At 42.2% G+C, this 20,500-nt stretch overlaps 1 protein-coding gene across 2 annotated transcripts; it reads right to left on the bottom strand.

Annotated features, from left to right (window-relative positions):
* Positions 1-7,940: 7,940 nt before the first annotated feature.
* On the bottom strand, positions 7,941-16,562 carry LOC123770496 (apolipoprotein D). Of its 2 annotated transcripts, none has more exons than XM_045762421.2 (5): positions 16,470-16,562; positions 11,360-11,482; positions 10,823-10,953; positions 9,830-10,017; positions 7,941-8,445 (listed from the first exon to the last, which is right to left on the bottom strand). In XM_045762421.2, exons 2-5 carry the CDS (start codon positions 11,477-11,479, stop codon positions 8,255-8,257), a joined length of 630 nt encoding a protein of 209 aa, XP_045618377.1. In that variant the 5' UTR covers positions 11,480-11,482; positions 16,470-16,562; the 3' UTR covers positions 7,941-8,254. The 2 variants fall into 2 exon arrangements, with proteins under 2 accessions (XP_045618377.1, XP_045618378.1); XM_045762422.2 differs by having other exon boundaries at positions 16,460-16,536.
* Positions 16,563-20,500: the final 3,938 nt, after the last annotated feature.

Raw genomic sequence — 20,500 nt, 5'->3', positions numbered from 1 at the left:
AACTATGATGATCTAGCAAAGAGACATGAGGCACTAACACACAACCCCTGGAGCACAACCATGCACAAACCGAAGCCCCACCATGCACAACCCGAAGCAAAGGTGACACCCCCGGAGCCCGACCAGTTAAGTAACCGGAGCCCGACCATGCACAACCCGAAGCAAAGGTGACACCCCCGGAGCCCGACCAGTTAAGTAACCGGAGCCCGACCAGTTATGTAACCGGAGCCCGACCAGTTATTTAACCGGAGCCCGACCAGTTGTGTAACCAGAGCCCGACCAGTTGTGTAACCGGACCCCGAGCAATTTAACAGAAAGCCTAGCAAGAACGAACCGAACAAAAAACATCTGAAGCACAACCATGCATGAACCGAAGCCCGACCATGCACAACCCGAAGCAAAGGTGACACCTCCAGAGCCCGACCAGTTAAGTAACCGGAGCCCGACCATGCACAACCCGAAGCAAAGGTGACACCCCCGGAGCCCGACCAGTTAAGTAACCGGAGCCCGACCAGTTATGTAACCGGAGCCCGACCAGTTATTTAACCGGAGCCCGACCAGTTGTGTAACCAGAGCCCGACCAGTTGTGTAACCGGACCCCGACCAGTTTAACAGAAAGCCTAGCAAGAACGAACCGAACAAAAAACATCTGAAGCACAACCATGCATGAACCGAAGCCCGACCATGCACAACCCGAAGCAAAGGTGACACCTTCAGAGCCCGACCAGTTAAGTAACCGGAGCCCGACCATGCACAACCCGAAGCAAAGGTGACACCCCCGGAGCCCGACCAGTTAAGTAACCGGAGCCCGACCAGTTATGTAACCGGAGCCCGACCAGTTATTTAACCGGAGCCCGACCAGTTGTGTAACCAGAGCCCGACCAGTTGTGTAACCGGACCCCGACCAGTTTAACAGAAAGCCTAGCAAGAACGAACCGAACAAAAAACATCTGAAGCACAACCATGCATGAACCGAAGCCCGACCATGCACAACCCGAAGCAAAGGTGACACCCCCGGAGCCCGACCAGTTAAGAAACCGGAGCCCGACCAGTTATGTAACCGGAGCCCGACCAGTTATTTAACCGGAGCCCGACCAGTTGTGTAACCAGAGCCCGACCAGTTGTGTAACCGGACCCCGACCAGTTTAACAGAAAGCCTAGCAAGAACGAACCGAACAAAAAACATCTGAAGCACAACCATGCATGAACCGAAGCCCGACCATGCACAACCCGAAGCAAAGGTGACACCTCCAGAGCCCGACCAGTTAAGTAACTGGAGCCCGACCATGCACAACCCGAAGCAAAGGTGACACCTCCAGAGCCCGACCAGTTAAGTAACTGGAGCCCGACCATGCACAACCCGAAGCAAAGGTGACACCCCCGGAGCCCGACCAGTTAAGTAACCGGAGCCCGACCATGCACAACCCGAAGCAAAGGTGACACCCCCGGAGCCCGACCAGTTAAGTAACCGGAGCCCGACCAGTTATGTAACCGGAGCCCGACCAGTTATTTAACCGGAGCCCGACCAGTTGTGTAACCAGAGCCCGACCAGTTGTGTAACCGGAGCCCGACCAGTTGTGTAACTGGAGCCCGACCAGTTATTTAACCGGAGCCCGACCAGTTGTGTAACCAGAGCCCGACCAGTTGTGTAACTGGAGCCCGACCAGTTGTGTAACTGGAGCCCGACCAGTTATTTAACCGGAGCCCGACCAGTTGTGTAACTGGAGCCCGACCAGTTATTTAACCGGAGCCCGACCAGTTGTGTAACCAGAGCCCGACCAGTTATTTAACCGGAGCCCGACCAGTTGTGTAACCAGAGCCCGACCAGTTGTGTAACCAGAGCCCGACCAGTTGTGTAACCAGAGCCCGACCAGTTGTGTAACCAGAGCCCGACCAGTTGTGTAACCAGAGCCCGACCAGTTGTGTAACCAGAGCCCGACCAGTTGTGTAACCAGAGCCCGACCAGTTGTGTAACCAGAGCCCGACCAGTTGTGTAACTGGAGCCCGACCAGTTGTGTAACCAGAGCCCGACCAGTTGTGTAACAGGAGCCCGACCAGTTGTGTAACAGGAGCCCGACCAGTTGTGTAACAGGAGCCCGACCAGTTGTGTAACTGGAGCCCGTCCAGTTGTGTATTAGCAAGCCTAACAAGCAAATATCTCATCCAACCCCCAACCAGTGTGCTAAGCAGAGTGCCAAAGGATCCATTATGGGGCCCCAACCCTTTTTGTCATATACATAGTATATGTATATACTACATATTCTACATAGTAGAATATTACAAACCACAACAAATTTGCAGACGACACTAAGATCTATGGTAAAGTGGGAAGCGAAAGCCATATTGAAACCTTACAAAGAGATCTACATGAACTCCACAAATGGTCAGATAACTTTTTAATGTCGATAAATGCAAGACCTTGCATGTGGGGCAAAGCAATACACAACACAACTACTGAATCAACATCATCTTTGAGTCAGAATCCACCAATCACTGACAGTTGTACAATAAGTGGGAGCGGCAGTATAAAAGCAAACCAAACCCTGGGAATAATCATGCGTTCCTTTACCTTCAAGGAAAAGAAAGTAGACCTTCAATTGTATAAGTTTCTGGTGCGCCCCCACATGAATGATTGCATCCAGGCATGGAGACATCTTCAGAAAGACACAGCTGCTCTGGAGCCATGTCTTACCAGAGCTATGGAGCTATGTCTTACGACAAAAATCATACCAGAGCTTAGTCATCTCTCGTATCAGGAATGGTTGAGGGCCACAGGGCTAACAACACCACAAACCAGGCATGACAGCGCGGACTTCATAGAAACCTTTAAAATACTAAACAATTTGGAGGATGTCGATCAGGACAATGTCTTCAAAAGGTCAGATGTAACATGAACAAGGAGCAACGGGTTCAAACTCAACAAGCCAGAAAGTTGGACAAGAAACAAAAAGATGCTTTTTCACCCATAGGGTTGTAAACCCGTGGAACCGCCTACCCGCCGAAGCCGTAAACGCCAAAACTCTGCTGGGTTTTAAAATACAGCTGGAAAAGATCAGGACAAATTGGGGGACCTTTGACTAGCCGCCGGCTTACTGCCCTCATCGAGGCCACTAGTGTTAGTGGCCCTCGGGTAAATTCAGTTCCTGGAAGGGTGTCCCCGCTCCTTCCTGTTAGGAAGTTGTTCATCTATTACAGTGTACACAAGACTATCGCTTGTCACTAAACTTAGTTTCTAAACTATTAACTTGATGAAATAATATCTTATACGCGAGAATAATTCTGAATACACAGAGCGATAAAATTGTCGAGCGTGTAGAAATAGCCTAAGCTACTCTATCCCTTTGAGATGTATTTCTTATCTCAATAAACATACTTGAACTTGTCGAACGCGACTTTGGGTCGGGCCGCCGCTTAGGCGAGCCTGGCCTGAGGACAGGCAACTGTAAATGCTTCACCCTCCACATACTTCAAGTGCAAATAATTGCCAACAGAACCTAAATACCGAACCTACTATACGCCTAATTAAACATAGATTATAAAATTAATTTATACACGATACAAAATATTTTTAATACACGGTACGTGAAAGTCGATAATAAATGCGTCTTGGGAGGTGGAGGCGGAGGGTCGACTGCCGCGTTAACGAGCCTAGTCTGACGACAGGGTGGTTTAACTATGGAAGTGTATTCTACATAATATCCTACCCATATAATGTTGGCAAATCATGATCCTCAAAATCTTCCATAATATCCGAGAGAGAACAGACTATTTAGCATTAGTGGAATACAAACATTTAAATACTACACAACCCGGATAAAAAAAATACGGAAATAATTACCCTCGGAGACATTACAAAACTCAATGTTATAACAGCGAACAAATGTATAATGCATTTAGCATTGTAGGTGGAGGTAGACTATATATTCATGTGTACCTCCCAACTGCTCAAATAGCAAAAATAATTGATCAGCCTTACCTACACGGGAGCGACATACTCACGCCGCCGCTGCTTCCTGAGGACTGACCGGGTCAGCGTGAAGACCCGTAGCGACCAACCGCCCCCAGAGACCCCCTGCCTAAAATTATTTGAACGCCATTTTGAAATTCCTATCGTATATAGCCATTAAAAGTGTGTAAATTAATATTTATATGCATTATTAGGCCTTACTAAAGTAATTTATAAATCTGAATATCATATATTGTCTAACAAACGAATTATTTAAGTTAATATTGTAATTATGCCAGATACAAGTTGCATCGCGCACAAGAAGATACGACAGCGGATTTTCTTTATTTTTTGTTTATTTATATAGAATAAAAGTTTTTAAATTCTTGTAAAGACACTATAGCATGCATAGCATTTCGGGTAGGTTCTTAATCCCACTATTTTCCCCGGAATACGACCCGCCAAATCGCCAAACAACCCATTCTCTGCCGGGTGAACAGTTAAGGATTGTCGCCCGGTCAGTCCTTCCCGGCCGACGGGTCAAAGGAGCCGGGCGCGCGCTTTACCACTGCGCCACAGAGACTGCTCCGTGGCGTAGTGCAATTTTGAAATTTTGAAACCTGACTAACCTAACTCAACCCAAATCAAACCAATGTAATCCAATTACCGACGATATACTGGGCGCTGTACTCGCATTTAAAAAAAAAATTCAAAATTCAAAATTCAAATGTTTATTTAGGTAAAGTACATACAGTACATACAAGGGATGATACAAATATTGATGAATTTATAGATAGAGCTAGTACATACAATGCAATGTGCATACAATGTACCTACAATGCTAGTACATACAATGCAATGTACATACAATGTACCTACAATGCTAGTACATACAATGCAATGTACATACAATGTACCTACAATGCTAGTACATACAATGCAATGTACATACAATGTACCTACAATGCTAGTACATATACAATGACGAATTTAAATCGTCAGTCTGTGGCTGCTATCGTGGGACGCTTGTGTTACATCTGACCATAAATAGTCAGTTTAGTTCATTTATTATGCACCCCATACCCATCTTGTGGGCGGTAGTGGAATGGGTTATAGAGGCACATAATGGGCTCAGGGACTGAACCCCACAATTCATTGAGCTAAGCAAGTTACAATCTTGATGAGCTAGTTACAAAATTCAATATAAATCATCATTGAATTTCTTAACATTATGCGCACGCGCCCCGTGAAAAAAACTAGTGCATTGTGCGCGCGGCGTTTTGCGCTCTTGAGCGTAAACACCAAAAAGTGTGTAATCTTTTCACTCTCCTGACACCACTTCTCTAGCTACGTATTTTATTTTGATATCAATGTGTTGGCAATAAAATTCTCTACAAGATCATATGTATAACATGTCACCAAAGCATTAGTTATTCTACCACGAAATAAATAAAACGTAGATCACTCGCCGTGACGAGTGATAACTAATGAACAGCAACAAAATGTTCATACTCTTTTGTTTATTGTTAGCTCCACATTAGTCCTACAGCGTTATATTTTATATCACTGAACTCGCAATAAAATTCCCTACACAGACATATGCATATAAATGTAGAATCATGATCGCGGCCCACACCAAGAGTGTGTGAAGTGAGCGATTACCCTCGTTGTGTCAACAACTCAATAGTCTCACCTCTAAGTTACAATACAATGCCGTTTTCTCAAATAGGCCATGTGCCTATTAGAAAAAACGGAAATTTAATGGCAAACATTTTCATACTAACCCCAAGTCGATCGAATAAGAATTGGATTTTATATGTTTATTTTTAGATCGGCCGGCTATTTACGGCGCGGTTGCGGAACCCGTTAGCCAAGTGGGCCGTATATTTACGGTCCGGTTGCGTTAAAGTGATAATTATTAATTAAATTAATTAAATTAATAGCCCAAATTAGCCCATCTTGTTTTTAAATTAACCCAAAAAGTAGCAAGTAGCGAAATTGAAAATTTGGGAGCGCGGGGCTCTCAAAATTAGCCCAATTCGCTACTTGTAGCCCAATCTGGCAACCCTTTTAGGGTCCAAAAAAGTGCCTCCAGAAGGCAAGCCGCTGACGTCACGAGTTAGGTCCAAAAAGTACCCCCAGTTGGAGAGCCGGACACGTCACGAGTTAGGTCCAAAAAGTACCCCCGATAGGAGAGCCGGACACGTCACGAGTTACGTCCAAAATGTACCCCCGATTGGAGAGCCGGACACGTCACGAGTTACGTCCAAAATGTACCCCTGGTAGGAGAGCCGGACACGTCACGAGTAGGCTCCAAAAGTGTTCCCGGGAGGTAAGTCGCTGACGTCACGAGTCTGGTCCAAAAAATGCCCCGGAAGGCAAGCCGATGAAGTCATGAATTGGGTCTAAAAAGAGCCCCCGGGAGGCAAGCCGCTGACGTCACGAGTTAGATCCAAAAAGTACCCCCGGTAGGAGAGCCGAACACGTCACGAATCGGGGTCAAAAAGAGCACCCGGGAGACAAGCCTCTGACGTTACGAGTCCAAAAAGTGCCCTCGGGAGGCAAGCCGCTGACGTCACAAGTTGAGTACAAAAATTGTCCCTGGGAGGCAAGTCGCTGACGTCATGAATTGGCTCCAAAATGAGCCCCCGGGAGGTAAGCCACTTACGTCACGAATCAAGTCCAAAAAGTGTCCCATGGAGGCAAAACGCTGACGTCACCAATCGGGTTCAAAAACAGCCCCGGGAGGCAAGCCACTAACGTCACTAGTCGGGTCCAAAAAGTGCCACCTGGAGCCGCTGACGTCACAGTGGCATCACTTACCTCGCGAGATATATCAAATATATTAGAACGAAAACTATAAATATCTTATATTTTCATTATGTTAGGATAAATTGTATTAGGATTGGTTAGTGTAGGCTAGGATGGGTTTGGTCAGGATAGGAGAAGTTTGTTTAGAGTAGCGATGACGTAGAATAGTGTATTGTGAGGCTATTTTTGAACCAATAGTGACCAGTTCGCGTACAGGCTTGTAATAGTTATATTATATAATATACATAAAATATATATAAAATATACCGAAATCATGTAAAGATCACCTCACGATGGGTTTATAACCTTGTGGGTGAAAAAGCATCTCTGTTCTGCTTCCTGGGGCGAATTACTGACGCTTCCCCCCATAACAATTGACTGACTCCTGGATACCTAATTTACTGTTAGGTAAACAGGTGCGTTAGGTGAAAAGAAACGTGCCCAACCATTTCTGCCCCGGCTGGGATTCGAACCACAGAAGTCACAATAGCGTGATACATCAAATGAACAAATCCACAAGGGCCGTGATGAGGATTCGAACCTACGCATCTAGGATATGTTCCCAGATGCGCCTTTAAGTCAACTGTACCGAGACGTGGTAAACAACAGTCAATATGTTGACTATAAGACGCATCTGGGAACATTCCGTGCATTGGTTCGAACCCTCATGGATTTGTTCCAATCCTATTCTCACTTGTTGTAATCCTCGTGCATCTGAGGGCGTTAAAAATGATACTCATGTCCTTATTATAGTTTAATGTACATACTTGTCTAACAACACTATGAGAAGATAATAAATAAATTATGATATACATTTATTCATAATATTTCTAAATTACCTGAGGGCCACTAAGACTAATGGTCTCGACGAGGACATGAAGCCGGCGGCTTGTCGAAGGTCCCCCCCCCATACCCTTATAAGACTCTTAAACAGTCTATAATTAAATAGAGGATTAGCCAACACAAAAATGTTTGTAGGAAAAATTAATTATATATTATATAATTAATATACATTATATAACCTGTGTACAGTAATATAGTCATATAAACAGCCACGACATTCTTTTAAAATAAAATAAAAAAATAAAATAAAATGTTTATTCAGGTAAGGTACATACATACAAGAGATTTTACATAAATTGCTCGATATATAGATGGAGCTAGTACATACAATGCCTAAAGCCACTATTACGCAAAGCGTTTCGGGCATGAAACTGAATGACTAACTTCTTACTAACTAACCAGTAATTACGTTTGGTGTCGGGTATTAAAGCGTTAAAGTTTAAAGCCTAAAGTTTTCTTCAGTCTGAAAGTGTCACATAAAGCTACGATAATACCAGCAAGTTCAGTGTTATACACACACAAAAAATACCCATCTTTGCCTGTCCAAAATAATGCACTATCGCGTTGCTAACGATATCGTAACTAACATTAAATAACGAATCACAGATATACACAGGACTCCATGAGTTAGGTGGGCTGTATACGTTCTGGGGTTTAGGATACAGGGTGGGAGGATTTTTTCCTGATTGGCAAATCCCGGTAATGGGTTGGATAATCAGGGTAACAGGAAGAGTCCTGTTGCCTGAGGTAGCTGATATCAATGCCCAGAGCGGTGAGGGTCTGTTTGGCTTCGTGGATCACATCGTAAGATGGATGAGGCTTTCGGGTTAGGATCCAGGCGATTTCTGAAAGAGATGAGGAGGGTTTTGGATGTGTATTATTTTATATATGTATATATTGACACATTTGGGTATACATAGCAGGCTGTTATTGGCTATAGTCTATATTAGGGTTTACAGGGTATGCGTCAGAAGTGAACTAAAAGGCATGTAAACTATCTTCACCTCTCTCTCTCTCTCTCTCTCTCTCTCTCTCTCTCTCTCTCTCTCTCTCTCTCTCTCTCTCTCTCTCTCTCTCACTCTTTCTCTCTCTCTCTCTCGCTCTCTGTATATGCTTGACTCGTCATCTCTTTGTGTATAATTACCCAAGTGTAAATACCTAATTGTAGTTACCTAGTACTCTTTGTCGTATAGCGCTTTGAAACTGCTGTATGTGCATGTGTGTAATTACCTAAGTGTAGTTACAGGATGTGAGCTACGCTCGTGGTGTCCCGTCTTCCCAGCACTCTTTGTCATATAACGCTTTGAAACTACTGACGGTTTTGGCCTCTACCTTCTCACCTAACTTGTTCCAGCCGTCTACCACTCTGATTGCGAAAGTGAATTTTCTTATATTCCTTCGGCAGCTGTGTTTAGTTAGTTTAAATCTACACGTATCTATCATGTCTCACCTCGGGTACTTATCAACTGGGTGCCAAGTCATGTGGGAATAATAGGAAATGACATTGCAGACGAAGCTGCAAACCTTGTATCGTACCGAGCCCAAAACTGACGTACTGATTTATCCAAGTGGGATATATCAAAGGAAATATTACATTTAACAATTATATTTTATTACTAATGCTTTAAAAATAAATCTTTGGGTTGATTGGTCGTTTCTTTATATATTAAAGCAATATTTTCTTTGTTTCATATCCTTGCTGTTACGATTGAAATTTCACATTGGCGGAATAAAATAATAATATGATAATTACTTTTATAATAATTTAGGTAAATTATTATTATTATTGGACAAAAATTCACACGTGAATTTGTGAAATTTATATAAGGAATTTACACAAAGTCTTTCGCACTCTCCTGAGTGGTATGTCAAGGCCTGAGTGTGTGATTAAGACGAGACAAAGCACTCAGGAGAGTGCGAAAGACTTAGTGTAAATTCCTTACATAAATTTCACAAATACACAAGTATATTTTTGTTATCCTATGTTATTATATCTGTGAGATGACATTACCATTACTAATTATTATTAGAACCCTATACAGAGGTCGATATAACCCTTACAAACCTAACACGAAACCAAATTAACCCGAGTAAATGAACAAATCCACAAGGGCCGTGACGAGGATTCGAACCTGCGTCCGAGAGCATCCCAGACGCTGCCTTAATCGGCTACGACATGGTCATAGTCGTAGCATTTCTGTGTGTAATGACATTAACCCGAGCACTTACGCGTGTGCCCAAAAGGCTGTCTCTCCATGCAGGCGTACTCGAGGGTCCAGTTATCGTAGTCAGTGGCGAGGACTTCGTAGTTGTCTTCGAAGACGGGCACTCCGGGGATCCTGTAGGTGAGGCGATTGGGCTCTGCGTACGGCTTCCTCTGGACCACCTCCACTGTCAGCTTACTCGGCCGGCTAAACCTGCAGTGATAGAGTAATTAGTAAGAGGAAGCGTCAAGCCATTATCGGGGTACGGCGTCCCCCCTCCCCCCCCGTTGTTGGGACTATAGTTAGTGCTTCAAAATTTCCCGTTTTTTGTTGTCTACATTTTACAGAAAATGGTGAATTCTTGCTTAAATGTTAATAGAAAATGGTGAATTCTTGCTTAAATGTTAATAGAAAATGGTGAATTCTTGCTTAAATGTTAATAGAAAATGATGAATTCTTGCTTAAATGTTAATAGAAAATGGCGAATTCTTGCTTAAATGTTAATAGAAAATGGTGAATTCTTGCTTAAATGTTAATAGAAAATGGTGAATTCTTGCTTAAATGTTAATAGAAAATGATGAATTCTTGCTTAAATGTTAATAGAAAATGGTGAATTCTTGCTTAAATGTTAATAGAAAATGATGAATTTTTGCTTAAATGTTAATAGAAAATGGTGAATTCTTGCTTAAATGTTAATAGAAAATGATGAATTCTTGCTTAAATGTAAATTGTCTCGTAATACAAATGGTTTCATTCTCGACTCATAATCAGGAATCCTGGGTTCGATTCCCCAGGCGGAACAGAAATGGGTCTACACGATTCCGTTCACCTAATATAATGCCTGTTAACCTAATAAATAGCCATCAGGAGTTACGGGAGTACCGATACAAGCCTAATGTTTGAATTCTATACACACACTAGGCTTCCTGTCACCGACAAAACGAATTATTGAATTATAACAGCACGCTATAGTGTGCCGAAACTTGTTAATAATACAAAAGAGAAAGGGAGAACTTACACTACGTCCCAGAAGTCAATTCGAACGGAGAGTTTGCCCTTTTTGTCTCTCAAATAGGTACCGCTCCAGCACTTGCCTACGGTCTGGTAGGCCACAAAGAAACGCTCCTGCTCGAACCATCGCCCTAGATACTACACAAATAAAGATTATTATGCAGGCGAGGAGTCACAATAACGTGGCTGAAGTCTGTTGACCAGACCACACACTAGAAGGTGAAGGGACGACGACGACGACGTTTCGGTCCGTCCTGGATCCCATTCTCAAGTCGATTGGGAGACTTGAGAATGGTCCAGGACGGACCGAAACGTCGTCGTCTCTTCACCTTCTAGTGTGTGGTCTGGTCAATAAAAATTATTATTATTAAGTACAAACATACATGCAGAGGATAAAAGAAGATTGTATACCTCGTGGGAAATTAAAGACACATTTTGTCAATGTTTATGTAACCTATTATTCAATATATGTATACACACAACTCTATTTACACTATAGGTTTAATTTGTCAGCCTAAGAGACCTAATATTTAATGGAACTCACCCTGTGCAAGTCGAAATTTTTAATGATAGGCGTTTTGGGACAGTTTCCCCTGAAGAAAACCTGTGCTTGTGTAGAGACCAACCCAATAAGGGTAATTAGCATGATACTCAAGCAACCCATTATCTGTAAGAAATATAAATGTAATATTTATTTAAGTAGCATAATTACAATTCATGATTATCATTCACTTGATGCAAGAGTAAAATACATGAAGAAAATTACATCGGTATTGGACTATATTCAGTAGTAAGGTATACTTGTTAATTGGTCAGTAAGGTCTTACTAAATGACCTATCCTTTTGAGATGTACTTCCTTTTCTCAATAAACTTACGTGAACTTGATAGGCTTTAATAACTCCCATGAACGCGATAGGCTTATTACCTCTCCAGACGTTGATACGTCTTAAGCCTAGCACTAAACTTGCTGCTTTGTCAGTAAGATGGCCTCAATAAGCTTCCAGAAACATAAAAAAGTTTATTGAAGTACTCCAGAGGTTGATAGGTCTTTACCCCAACAAGGTCATGGGTAGTTGACCTAGGTCTTATGGGGACCATAAGGTAAACCATACTCTCATTAAACTAGTCGTAGATCTTGATAGAGTGCAACTCGCCCTTCTTCCTCCCAACAGTTTATGCTCCAGGCACAATTCTTTGCACTACTCCACCTGCTGTTCTGCTTTCTAAGTGGAGACATTCCCCGTGGCGCAGCTGTAACACGATCGTCCCTGCGCTTCACGAGCGATGTTACCTGGGTTGGTATCCTGGCCGGGGAGGATTGACTAGGCGCCAATCCTTAACGGTACACCTCTGTGTTAAAAGGATTTGGCGGGTCGTATTTCCAGAGAAAATACGGATTAAGGACTTGCCCGAAACGCTACGCATGCTAGTGGCAGAATGGGTGGACACGTTCTTACAAGAATGTAAGAACTTTTGTATATATATACATACATACAATAATAAATTAGGACGTTTGACAAGGTCTAGAACAGACGAAGGTTCTTCAACGTCGGAGGTTGACTGACGGAGGAACTTCGACGGAGCCTATTCACCGCTAACTTGGGGGGCTAGAAATAGCCTAAGCTACTCTATCCCTTTGAGATGTATTTCTTGCTTATCTCAATAAGCATACTTGAACCGCTAACCTCCTCCTCTTATCGTGATAATAACTATTTAAGTGTCGAATCCAACACTGTGAAATTGCACACATTCTGATGCAACACGGATTCTCTTTTCCCCTGTTGTAATATGAAGATAATTTCAGCTTGATACTCCTCTTCCTGGAGAGAAAACACGAAGATGTTCCTCTCAGCAATCTTTTTACGGCCGGCAACTCTGGGAAAGGAAGCCAGATGTTACGGTTGTTTAACATGTATACCTGGCTTTCTCCACACACATGGCCCCCGGGGGTCGATACCATCTGTGTCACGTCTCCTGCACGACGTATGCGTGCCTACGACATGGTGAGCGTATGCATGACGTATGTGTGCCTACGACATGGTGAGCGTATGCATGACGTATGCGTGCCTACGACATGGTGAGCGTATGCATGACGTATGCGTGCCTACGACATGGTGAGCGTATGCATGACGTATGCGTGCCTACGACATGGTGAGCGTATGCGTGCCTACGACATGGTGAGCGTATGCATGACGTATGCGTGCCTACGACATGGTGAGCGTATGCGTGCCTACGACATGGTGAGCGTATGCATGACGTATGCGTGCCTACGACATGGTGAGCGTATGCATGACGTATGCGTGCCTACGACATGGTGAGCGTATGCATGACGTATGCGTGCCTACGACATGGTGAGCGTATGCATGACGTATGCGTGCCTACGACATGGTGAGCGTATGCATGACGTATGCGTGCCTACGACATGGTGAGCGTATGCGCGCCTACGACATGGTGAGCGTATGCGTGCTTACGACGAACGCTCACGACGCACGTGCACATGACTTATCTATGATGCTTGCCCACGACGTCTCTACTACGACGCATGCCCACAATGCGTGCCTACGTACGCATAAAAACGCCACACACATACGACGAGTGTCTCCGACGTACGTCCAAGACGCAGTCAACAATGGTGGGCATCAGCCTAGCGATTGACCGGTTGTGGAATACGTAGATTTCGATAATCTTAGGCTTCTTTTCTCCAATAAAAAAGAAACGTCGTAAAATTAATTTGACTTACTGAAAATGTACATATTTAACGCTGCCTCGTATGGACCAATAGGAGCTGCCTCGTATGGACCAATAGGAGCTGCCTCGTATGGTCCAATAGCAGCTGCCTCGTATGGACCAATAGGAGCTGCCTCGTATGGACCAATAGCAGCTGCCTCGTATGGACCAATAGGAGCTGCCTCGTATGGACCAATAGGAGCTGCCTCGTATGGACCAAAAGGAGCTGCCTCGTATGGACCAATAGGAGCTGCCTCGTATGGACCAATAGCAGCTGCCTCGTATGGACCAACAGCAGCTGCCTCGTATGGACCAATAGCAGCTGCCTCGTATGGACCAATAGCAGCTGCCTCGTATGGACCAACAGCAGCTGCCTCGTATGGACCAATAGCAGCTGCCTCGTATGGACCAATAGCAGCTGCCTCGTATGGACCAATAGCAGCTGCCTCGTATGGACCAATAGCAGCTGCCTCGTATGGACCAATAGCAGCTGCCTCGTATGGACCAATAGCAGCTGCCTCGTATGGACCAATAGCAGCTGCCTCGTATGGACCAATAGCAGCTGCCTCGTATGGACCAATAGCAGCTGCCTCGTATGGACCAATAGCAGCCGCCTCGTATGGACCAATAGCAGCTGCCTCGTATGGACCAATAGCAGCCGCCTCGTATGGACCAATAGGAGCTGCCTCGTATGGACCAATAGGAGCTGCCTCGTATGGACCAATAGCAGCTGCCTCGTATGGACCAATAGGAGCTGCCTCGTATGGACCAATAGGAGCTGCCTCGTATGGACCAATAGCAGCTGCCTCGTATGGACCAATAGCAGCCGCCTCGTATGGACCAATAGCAGCTGCCTCGTATGGACCAATAGGAGCTGCCTCGTATGGACCAATAGCAGCTGCCTCGTATGGACCAATAGCAGCTGCCTCGTATGGACTAATAGGAGCTGCCTCGTATGGACCAATAGGAGCTGCCTCGTATGGACCAATAGGAGCTGCCTCGTATGGACCAATAAGAGCTGCCTCGTATGGACCAATAGTCCTACCGCAGTTTGTGATATTCCTATATTTTCCGAAGCGGTAAGGCTCATTATACATTCTCCTCTCACGTAGACGAAACGAATATCTGAACAAAAATACATTTTTATGTCATTTACTGCGGAACTTTGACGTTGATAGGCGCTTAGGCTGGGCTGTGGAGTGTGGCGGAGCCTTGTGGATATGATTAGTGTGTGGCTGTGACCACACCCTTCTGTTTCCCACCGCAGGATCACACGCTATGACACCACGAGGGCCACACCCTGGCGCTATCCACATGAGAGCCACACCCTGGCACTATCCACATCAGGGCTACATCCTGATATCACCCATACCCACCTACATTCACATTTACTCATTTATAATTCATCTTAAAAAAAAAATTATTTTTTCTTTAGGCTACCTCTTTTGATCGAACTCTGATTTGATAACTGCTTTTAAATTCATTAGAAAGGTTCATAATTCTATTAGAAAGGTTCACAATTCATTAGAAAGGGTTATGATACTCTCAATTTATGTATATTGTAATGTAATAGATAATTGGTATCTATTCTCTAAATCTGTGGCACAGAATTTGAATGGGGACTCGCAAGGGCAGTTTTAGAGGATTAAAATAGATTATATTACTAACACTTCTAGATATGAATCCTAGTATAATCTTTACTTCATATCTCTAGGCTACTAATTCTAGGCTATTTACCTTAGGCTATGACAAATTATATTCTCTGTTAAATTATATTATGATATCAATTATATTCTATATTCTCTATTGTTAATCTCAAAATTATTAAATTGATGTATATTATATTTTTTTTTCAATTTTCAAGCTTAACCCCCCAAACACACACCGAAACTACGACGTTGGTACAACGTTCGAGCAAGTTTTAACACCTCCTAACCAGTTATAACAACCAATATAGCAAGTTGTAACAACGTTCTAATACGTCATAAACACGTTAAGCCAAGATGTAACCACTATATTACAAGTTGTAACAAGCGGAAAATAGAGACAGTTTCGGTTTGTGTTTCCAGGGAAAACGCTAAGCTTTAAGCATTGAACTACATCTATTATAGCCTAGACAATTTGATCTTCTTGCAATTTCAAGTTCATGTTTATTGAGACAATAAAAAAAATCTCAAAAGGATAGAGTGGCTTAGGCTATTTCTATCCTCTATTTTTTCGATACCTATGGCATAAACTCACCCCCTTGATTAATGGTGAACATTCCATTTATAAACTGTGTGAACAAGAACTGGGACATATACTTTCCAACATTTAATATGTGATTTGCTCTGTTATTAATGATTTTAAACCAAATGATATGAGGTATTCCATTCCTTGGGCTGTTTGAAAGGAAATACTTAAGAGTTTTTGTAACTACGGCCATGCGCGCTCAAATCTTGAAAGATATCTTGAAATTGAATAATTGAAAGGGAAACTTTGACAAGCCGCCAGCTTCCTGTCATCTTCGAGGCTACTTAAGAGTATTACTGGTCCTGGGGTAAATGAGACAAGGCTGAACTGCCTCGTTTCATAGTTTTCTTTTTTTTTTGAGATTCCATGTATGATTAACCATCTGGCGAAATTGGGATATTAGATGAACAGACAGGTAATTAGTTTTTTATCTATACTGAGAGTCCTCGTTTAGAACAGACAGGTAGTTAGCTCTTTATCTATACTCTAAGAGTTCCCGTTCAGAACAGGTAACACACACGGTTCTTGGCCGAAAGGTGCTAAAATTATTATTAAAAAATCCACTGCACCCCTTCTCACAAGATGGTTATTTGGAGTGCATAATAAATGAGCCAGACTAACCCTCCCCCGAGCCTTAAAATCAACCCTGACTGCACATAATTCGAACGCTTGTAAGAATATTACCGTCACCCACTTATGCGTGTGCTACGTTGAAGACTGGAAGCTCCTCCCCCGACGGCGTCTTCAACACTACTGAGTGCTTTCCCGCGCGATGTGTTCCATAAACCAGTCTTAACACTGTGTTCCGGTATGACTCTGGCTCCGAATTCACAATTAATTCAATTAATCATCTCCGAACTGCATATATTTACTTACGCCATCTTGCTTATGTATTTAGAGTTTGAAATAAAAGAATTTTGCTACGCTACATGTCATACAGACATGTTTATAATATATATAAGTCAGTTCCTCGTGTTCCTAAAGTGAAATCGGAAAAGCGGTGCTTCTATTGAGCTGCGGTTCAAATAGAAATTTGCTTCTTCCCTCACGTGGTGTGGAGAAATTGGCTGTTCTACGCTCCTAATTTGGCTTCAAACCCTCTAATTATAGACCACTAGTGATGTTACTATTAATACCGATTTATGTCGGGGTTTGAGTGAGTTCCATATGGTCTAATGGCGTACCTATAGTTAATGGTACGCTACTCTTGACCCAGCAGGAATTGGGGTGCTGGTTGTAAATCGCTTGGCCGGTCTTATTCCAGGGGAAGCTAGCTAACAGGAAGTGCTTGTGCCCTGGGGAAGGTCAGTAGATATGGCATACCTCGATACATGACTAAGTGCAGGCTTACTGTCCCCAGAAACGGGAATTATAATTGACAGACACCTATTAATTGACCTACTGGCGTCAATTTTTTTTTCAACACAAAGCAATACTGTTGACGTATTACACAATCTTAATATTCTTTAATACTATATTTATTTATTTATTTATATACAAGAAGATCCATTGGGTTTGTGAGAGTATATAGCATTGATGTTTTTACGTTCTTGTAAAGGCACTAACACGCATAGCGTTTCGGGCAGGTCCTTATAGCCTAACAGATAATTTTAAGTAGGTAATTTGTAGCAAAATTGAAAAAAGTTAACAGGTACATTGTAAAAAAAAATATGAGAAAAATTAGCAGGTACATTTGAGTAAAATTTGAGGATTATCGACAGGCACATTGTAGCATAATTTGAGGATTATCGACAGGCACATTGTAGCGTAATTTGAGGATTATCGACAGGCACATTGTAGCATAATTTGAGGATTATCGACAGGCACATTGTAGCATAATTTGAGGATTATCGACAGGCACATTGTAGCATAATTTGAGGATTATCGACAGGCACATTGTAGCATAATTTGAGGATTATCGACAGGCACATTGTAGCATAACTTGAGGATTATCGACAGGCACATTGTAGCATAATTTGAGGATTATCGACAGGCACATTGTAGCATAATTTGAGGATTATCGACAGGCACATTGTAGCATAATTTGAGGATTATCGACAGGCACATTGTAGCATAATTTGAGGATTATCGACAGGCACATTGTAGCATAATTTGAGGATTATCGACAGGCACATTGTAGCATAATTTGAGGATTATCGACAGGCACATTGTAGCATAATTTGAGGATTATCGACAGGCACATTGTAGCATAATTTGAGGATTATCGACAGGCACATTGTAGCATAATTTGAGGATTATCGACAGGTACATTGTAGCATAATTTGAGGATTATTTCTAGGTACATTGTAGTCAAACTTGCTTTCAACAGAACAAACATGATATAAGATGATAGCAATGATTTACAATGGTGAAATTGTATGGCTTAGGCACATATATTGTCGGATTGGGTATCACAAGATATATTGCGAGTTTGAAGAACTAAGTAGAAAACTATGAGGATAAAATAATATACTTTTTGGTGTTTCTTTTGAATAAGGCATAGGTTGGACAGCTATTTATTTTGTTAGGGAGTAAGTTCCATAGACCAGGTCCATTTATTTACATAGAGTGTTTACACAGACTTAGTTTGACTCTGGGGATATCAAATATTTAGTTTCTGGTGTGGTGATTTTGGGTTCTATTACATCTGTCCAGGAAGAGTTTCATGATAGAGTTTGCATCTATAGACAAGATTTTGTACATGTAAATGGCATAAAAGAATGTGTGGAGTGAGTTTATGTTTAGCATGTTTAGGGATTTAAACAGGGCGGGCTTTGTGTTGTCTAGAACCAGTTTGTTATTGTTCTGATGACAGATTTTTGCTGGGCGATGATAGGCTTGAGGTAGTTCCTACTGGTAGAACCCCATGCACAGATACCGTATTTATATATATATATATATATATATATATATATATATATATATATATATATATATATATATGTATATATATATGTATATATATATATATATATATATATATATATATATATATATATATATATATATATATAACTTATATATATATATATATATATAACTTATAAGCTGGACACGAGTTCTCTCACATTGACAGTGGCTTGACAAAAAATGCAGACTAACCTCACACTCATCTGGTGCCCTCGGGAAGTGGAGATATTTGAGATGTATATATATCTCGAAGTCTCTACTTCTTTTGTAGGGTCTGATGGTGTAGTGGGTTAAAGCATACTAGTTATGGCAGCTACTGGAAGGTAGTTGTGCTTTCTGGGTTCGAGTCCCACTGGTGGGTGTTGTCCAAAGATTGTTAATCTTCACTTGTGGTTTATGCAAGTATAGGCTTATATATATATATATATATATATATATATATATATATATATATATATATATATATATATATATATATATATATATATATGAATGAAAACTCACACCCCAGAAGTGACTCGAACCCATACTCCCAGAAGCAACGCAACTGGTAACTACAGGGCGCCTTAATCCGCTTGACCATCACGGCCGTCAAAAGGAAGTGATAGCCGAGGCTATTTGAGCCACTTCCCCGACGGCAACTCGGATGGTAATCTTGGGCATAGCATTTCACAATGCTATGCCCAAGATTACCATCCGAGTTGCCGTCGGGGAAGTGGCTCAAATAGCCTCGGCTATCACTTCCTTTTGACGGCCGTGATGGTCAAGCGGATTAAGGCGCCCTGTAGTTACCAGTTGCGTTGCTTCTGGGAGTATGGGTTCGAGTCACTTCTGGGGTGTGAGTTTTCATTCGCATATAGTCCTGGGGACCATTCAGGCTTGTTCGCATATATATATATATATATATATATATATATATATATATATATATATATATATATATATATATATATATATATATATATATATATATATATACAAGAAGATACATTGGGATTGTGATGATACATAGCATAGTAATTACATTCTTGTAAAGCCACTAGTACGCACAGCGTTTCGGGCAGGTCCTTAATCTAAGACAATTTTAAGTAGGTAAATACTTGCAAAATTTATAAAAATGATAAGATAGGGTAAAGTATGAAAGATAGGGGGATAGATTAGCGTGTAGTATAATGGGAGGAGAGCAGAATGGGGAACATAATATCTGATTTTAGAAAGTATACCAACTGTTTTTGATACATTTTTTGGTAATGTGTTGTATGTGGGTGCTGAAGTTGAGTCTCTTTTCTAGGCCAAGGAACTTTCCATCATTTTTATTGCTGATGTTAAATATATTACCCGAGTTTACCTGAGAGCCACTAACACTAGTGGCCTCGTTGAGGACAGGAAGCCGGCGGCTTGTCGAAGGTCCCCCCATTTCCCTTGAGGATTTTGTCCAGCTGTCTTTTAAATGTTAACAGAGTTTTGGCATTTACGGCTTCGGCGGGTAGGCGGTTCCATGGGTTTATAACCATATAGGTGAACAAATTTCTTGTTCTCATTCCTACATTGTGGTTTGTTGAGCTTGAACCCGCTGTTCCTTGTTTGTGTTAAATCTAACCTTCTGAAGAAATTTTCCTGGCCTAACATCCTCCAAATTGTTCAGTATTTTAAAAGTTTTAATGTGATCCGCTCTGTCATGCCTGGTTTGTAGTGTTGTTAGCCCTGTGGCCCTCAATTGGTGCGTGAGTTGACTTAGCTCTGGAATGATTTTTATTGCTCGGTGCTGTTCTTTCTAAAGAGCAGCTACGTCCATCTGAAGATGAGGGTCCAGAT

The sequence above is a fragment of the Procambarus clarkii genome, chromosome 46 (assembly GCF_040958095.1).
Source record: "Procambarus clarkii isolate CNS0578487 chromosome 46, FALCON_Pclarkii_2.0, whole genome shotgun sequence".
In the NCBI taxonomy this organism is placed as follows: Eukaryota; Metazoa; Arthropoda; class Malacostraca; order Decapoda; family Cambaridae; genus Procambarus; species Procambarus clarkii.
Note: the sequence above shows the minus strand (reverse complement) of the source record. Positions and strands in the feature narration are given on the sequence as shown.

Coding starts and splice junctions, on each gene's coding strand:
- LOC123770496 (XM_045762421.2), bottom strand. CDS start 11,479: ATGGGTTGCTTGAGTATCATGCTAATTACCCTTATTGGGTTGGTCTCT. Junction 10,954..11,359: donor AAAATTTCGACTTGCACAGG/GTGAGTTCCATT, acceptor TTATTTGTGTAG/TATCTAGGGCGATGGTTCGA. Junction 10,018..10,822: donor ATTGACTTCTGGGACGTAGT/GTAAGTTCTCCC, acceptor CTATCACTGCAG/GTTTAGCCGGCCGAGTAAGC.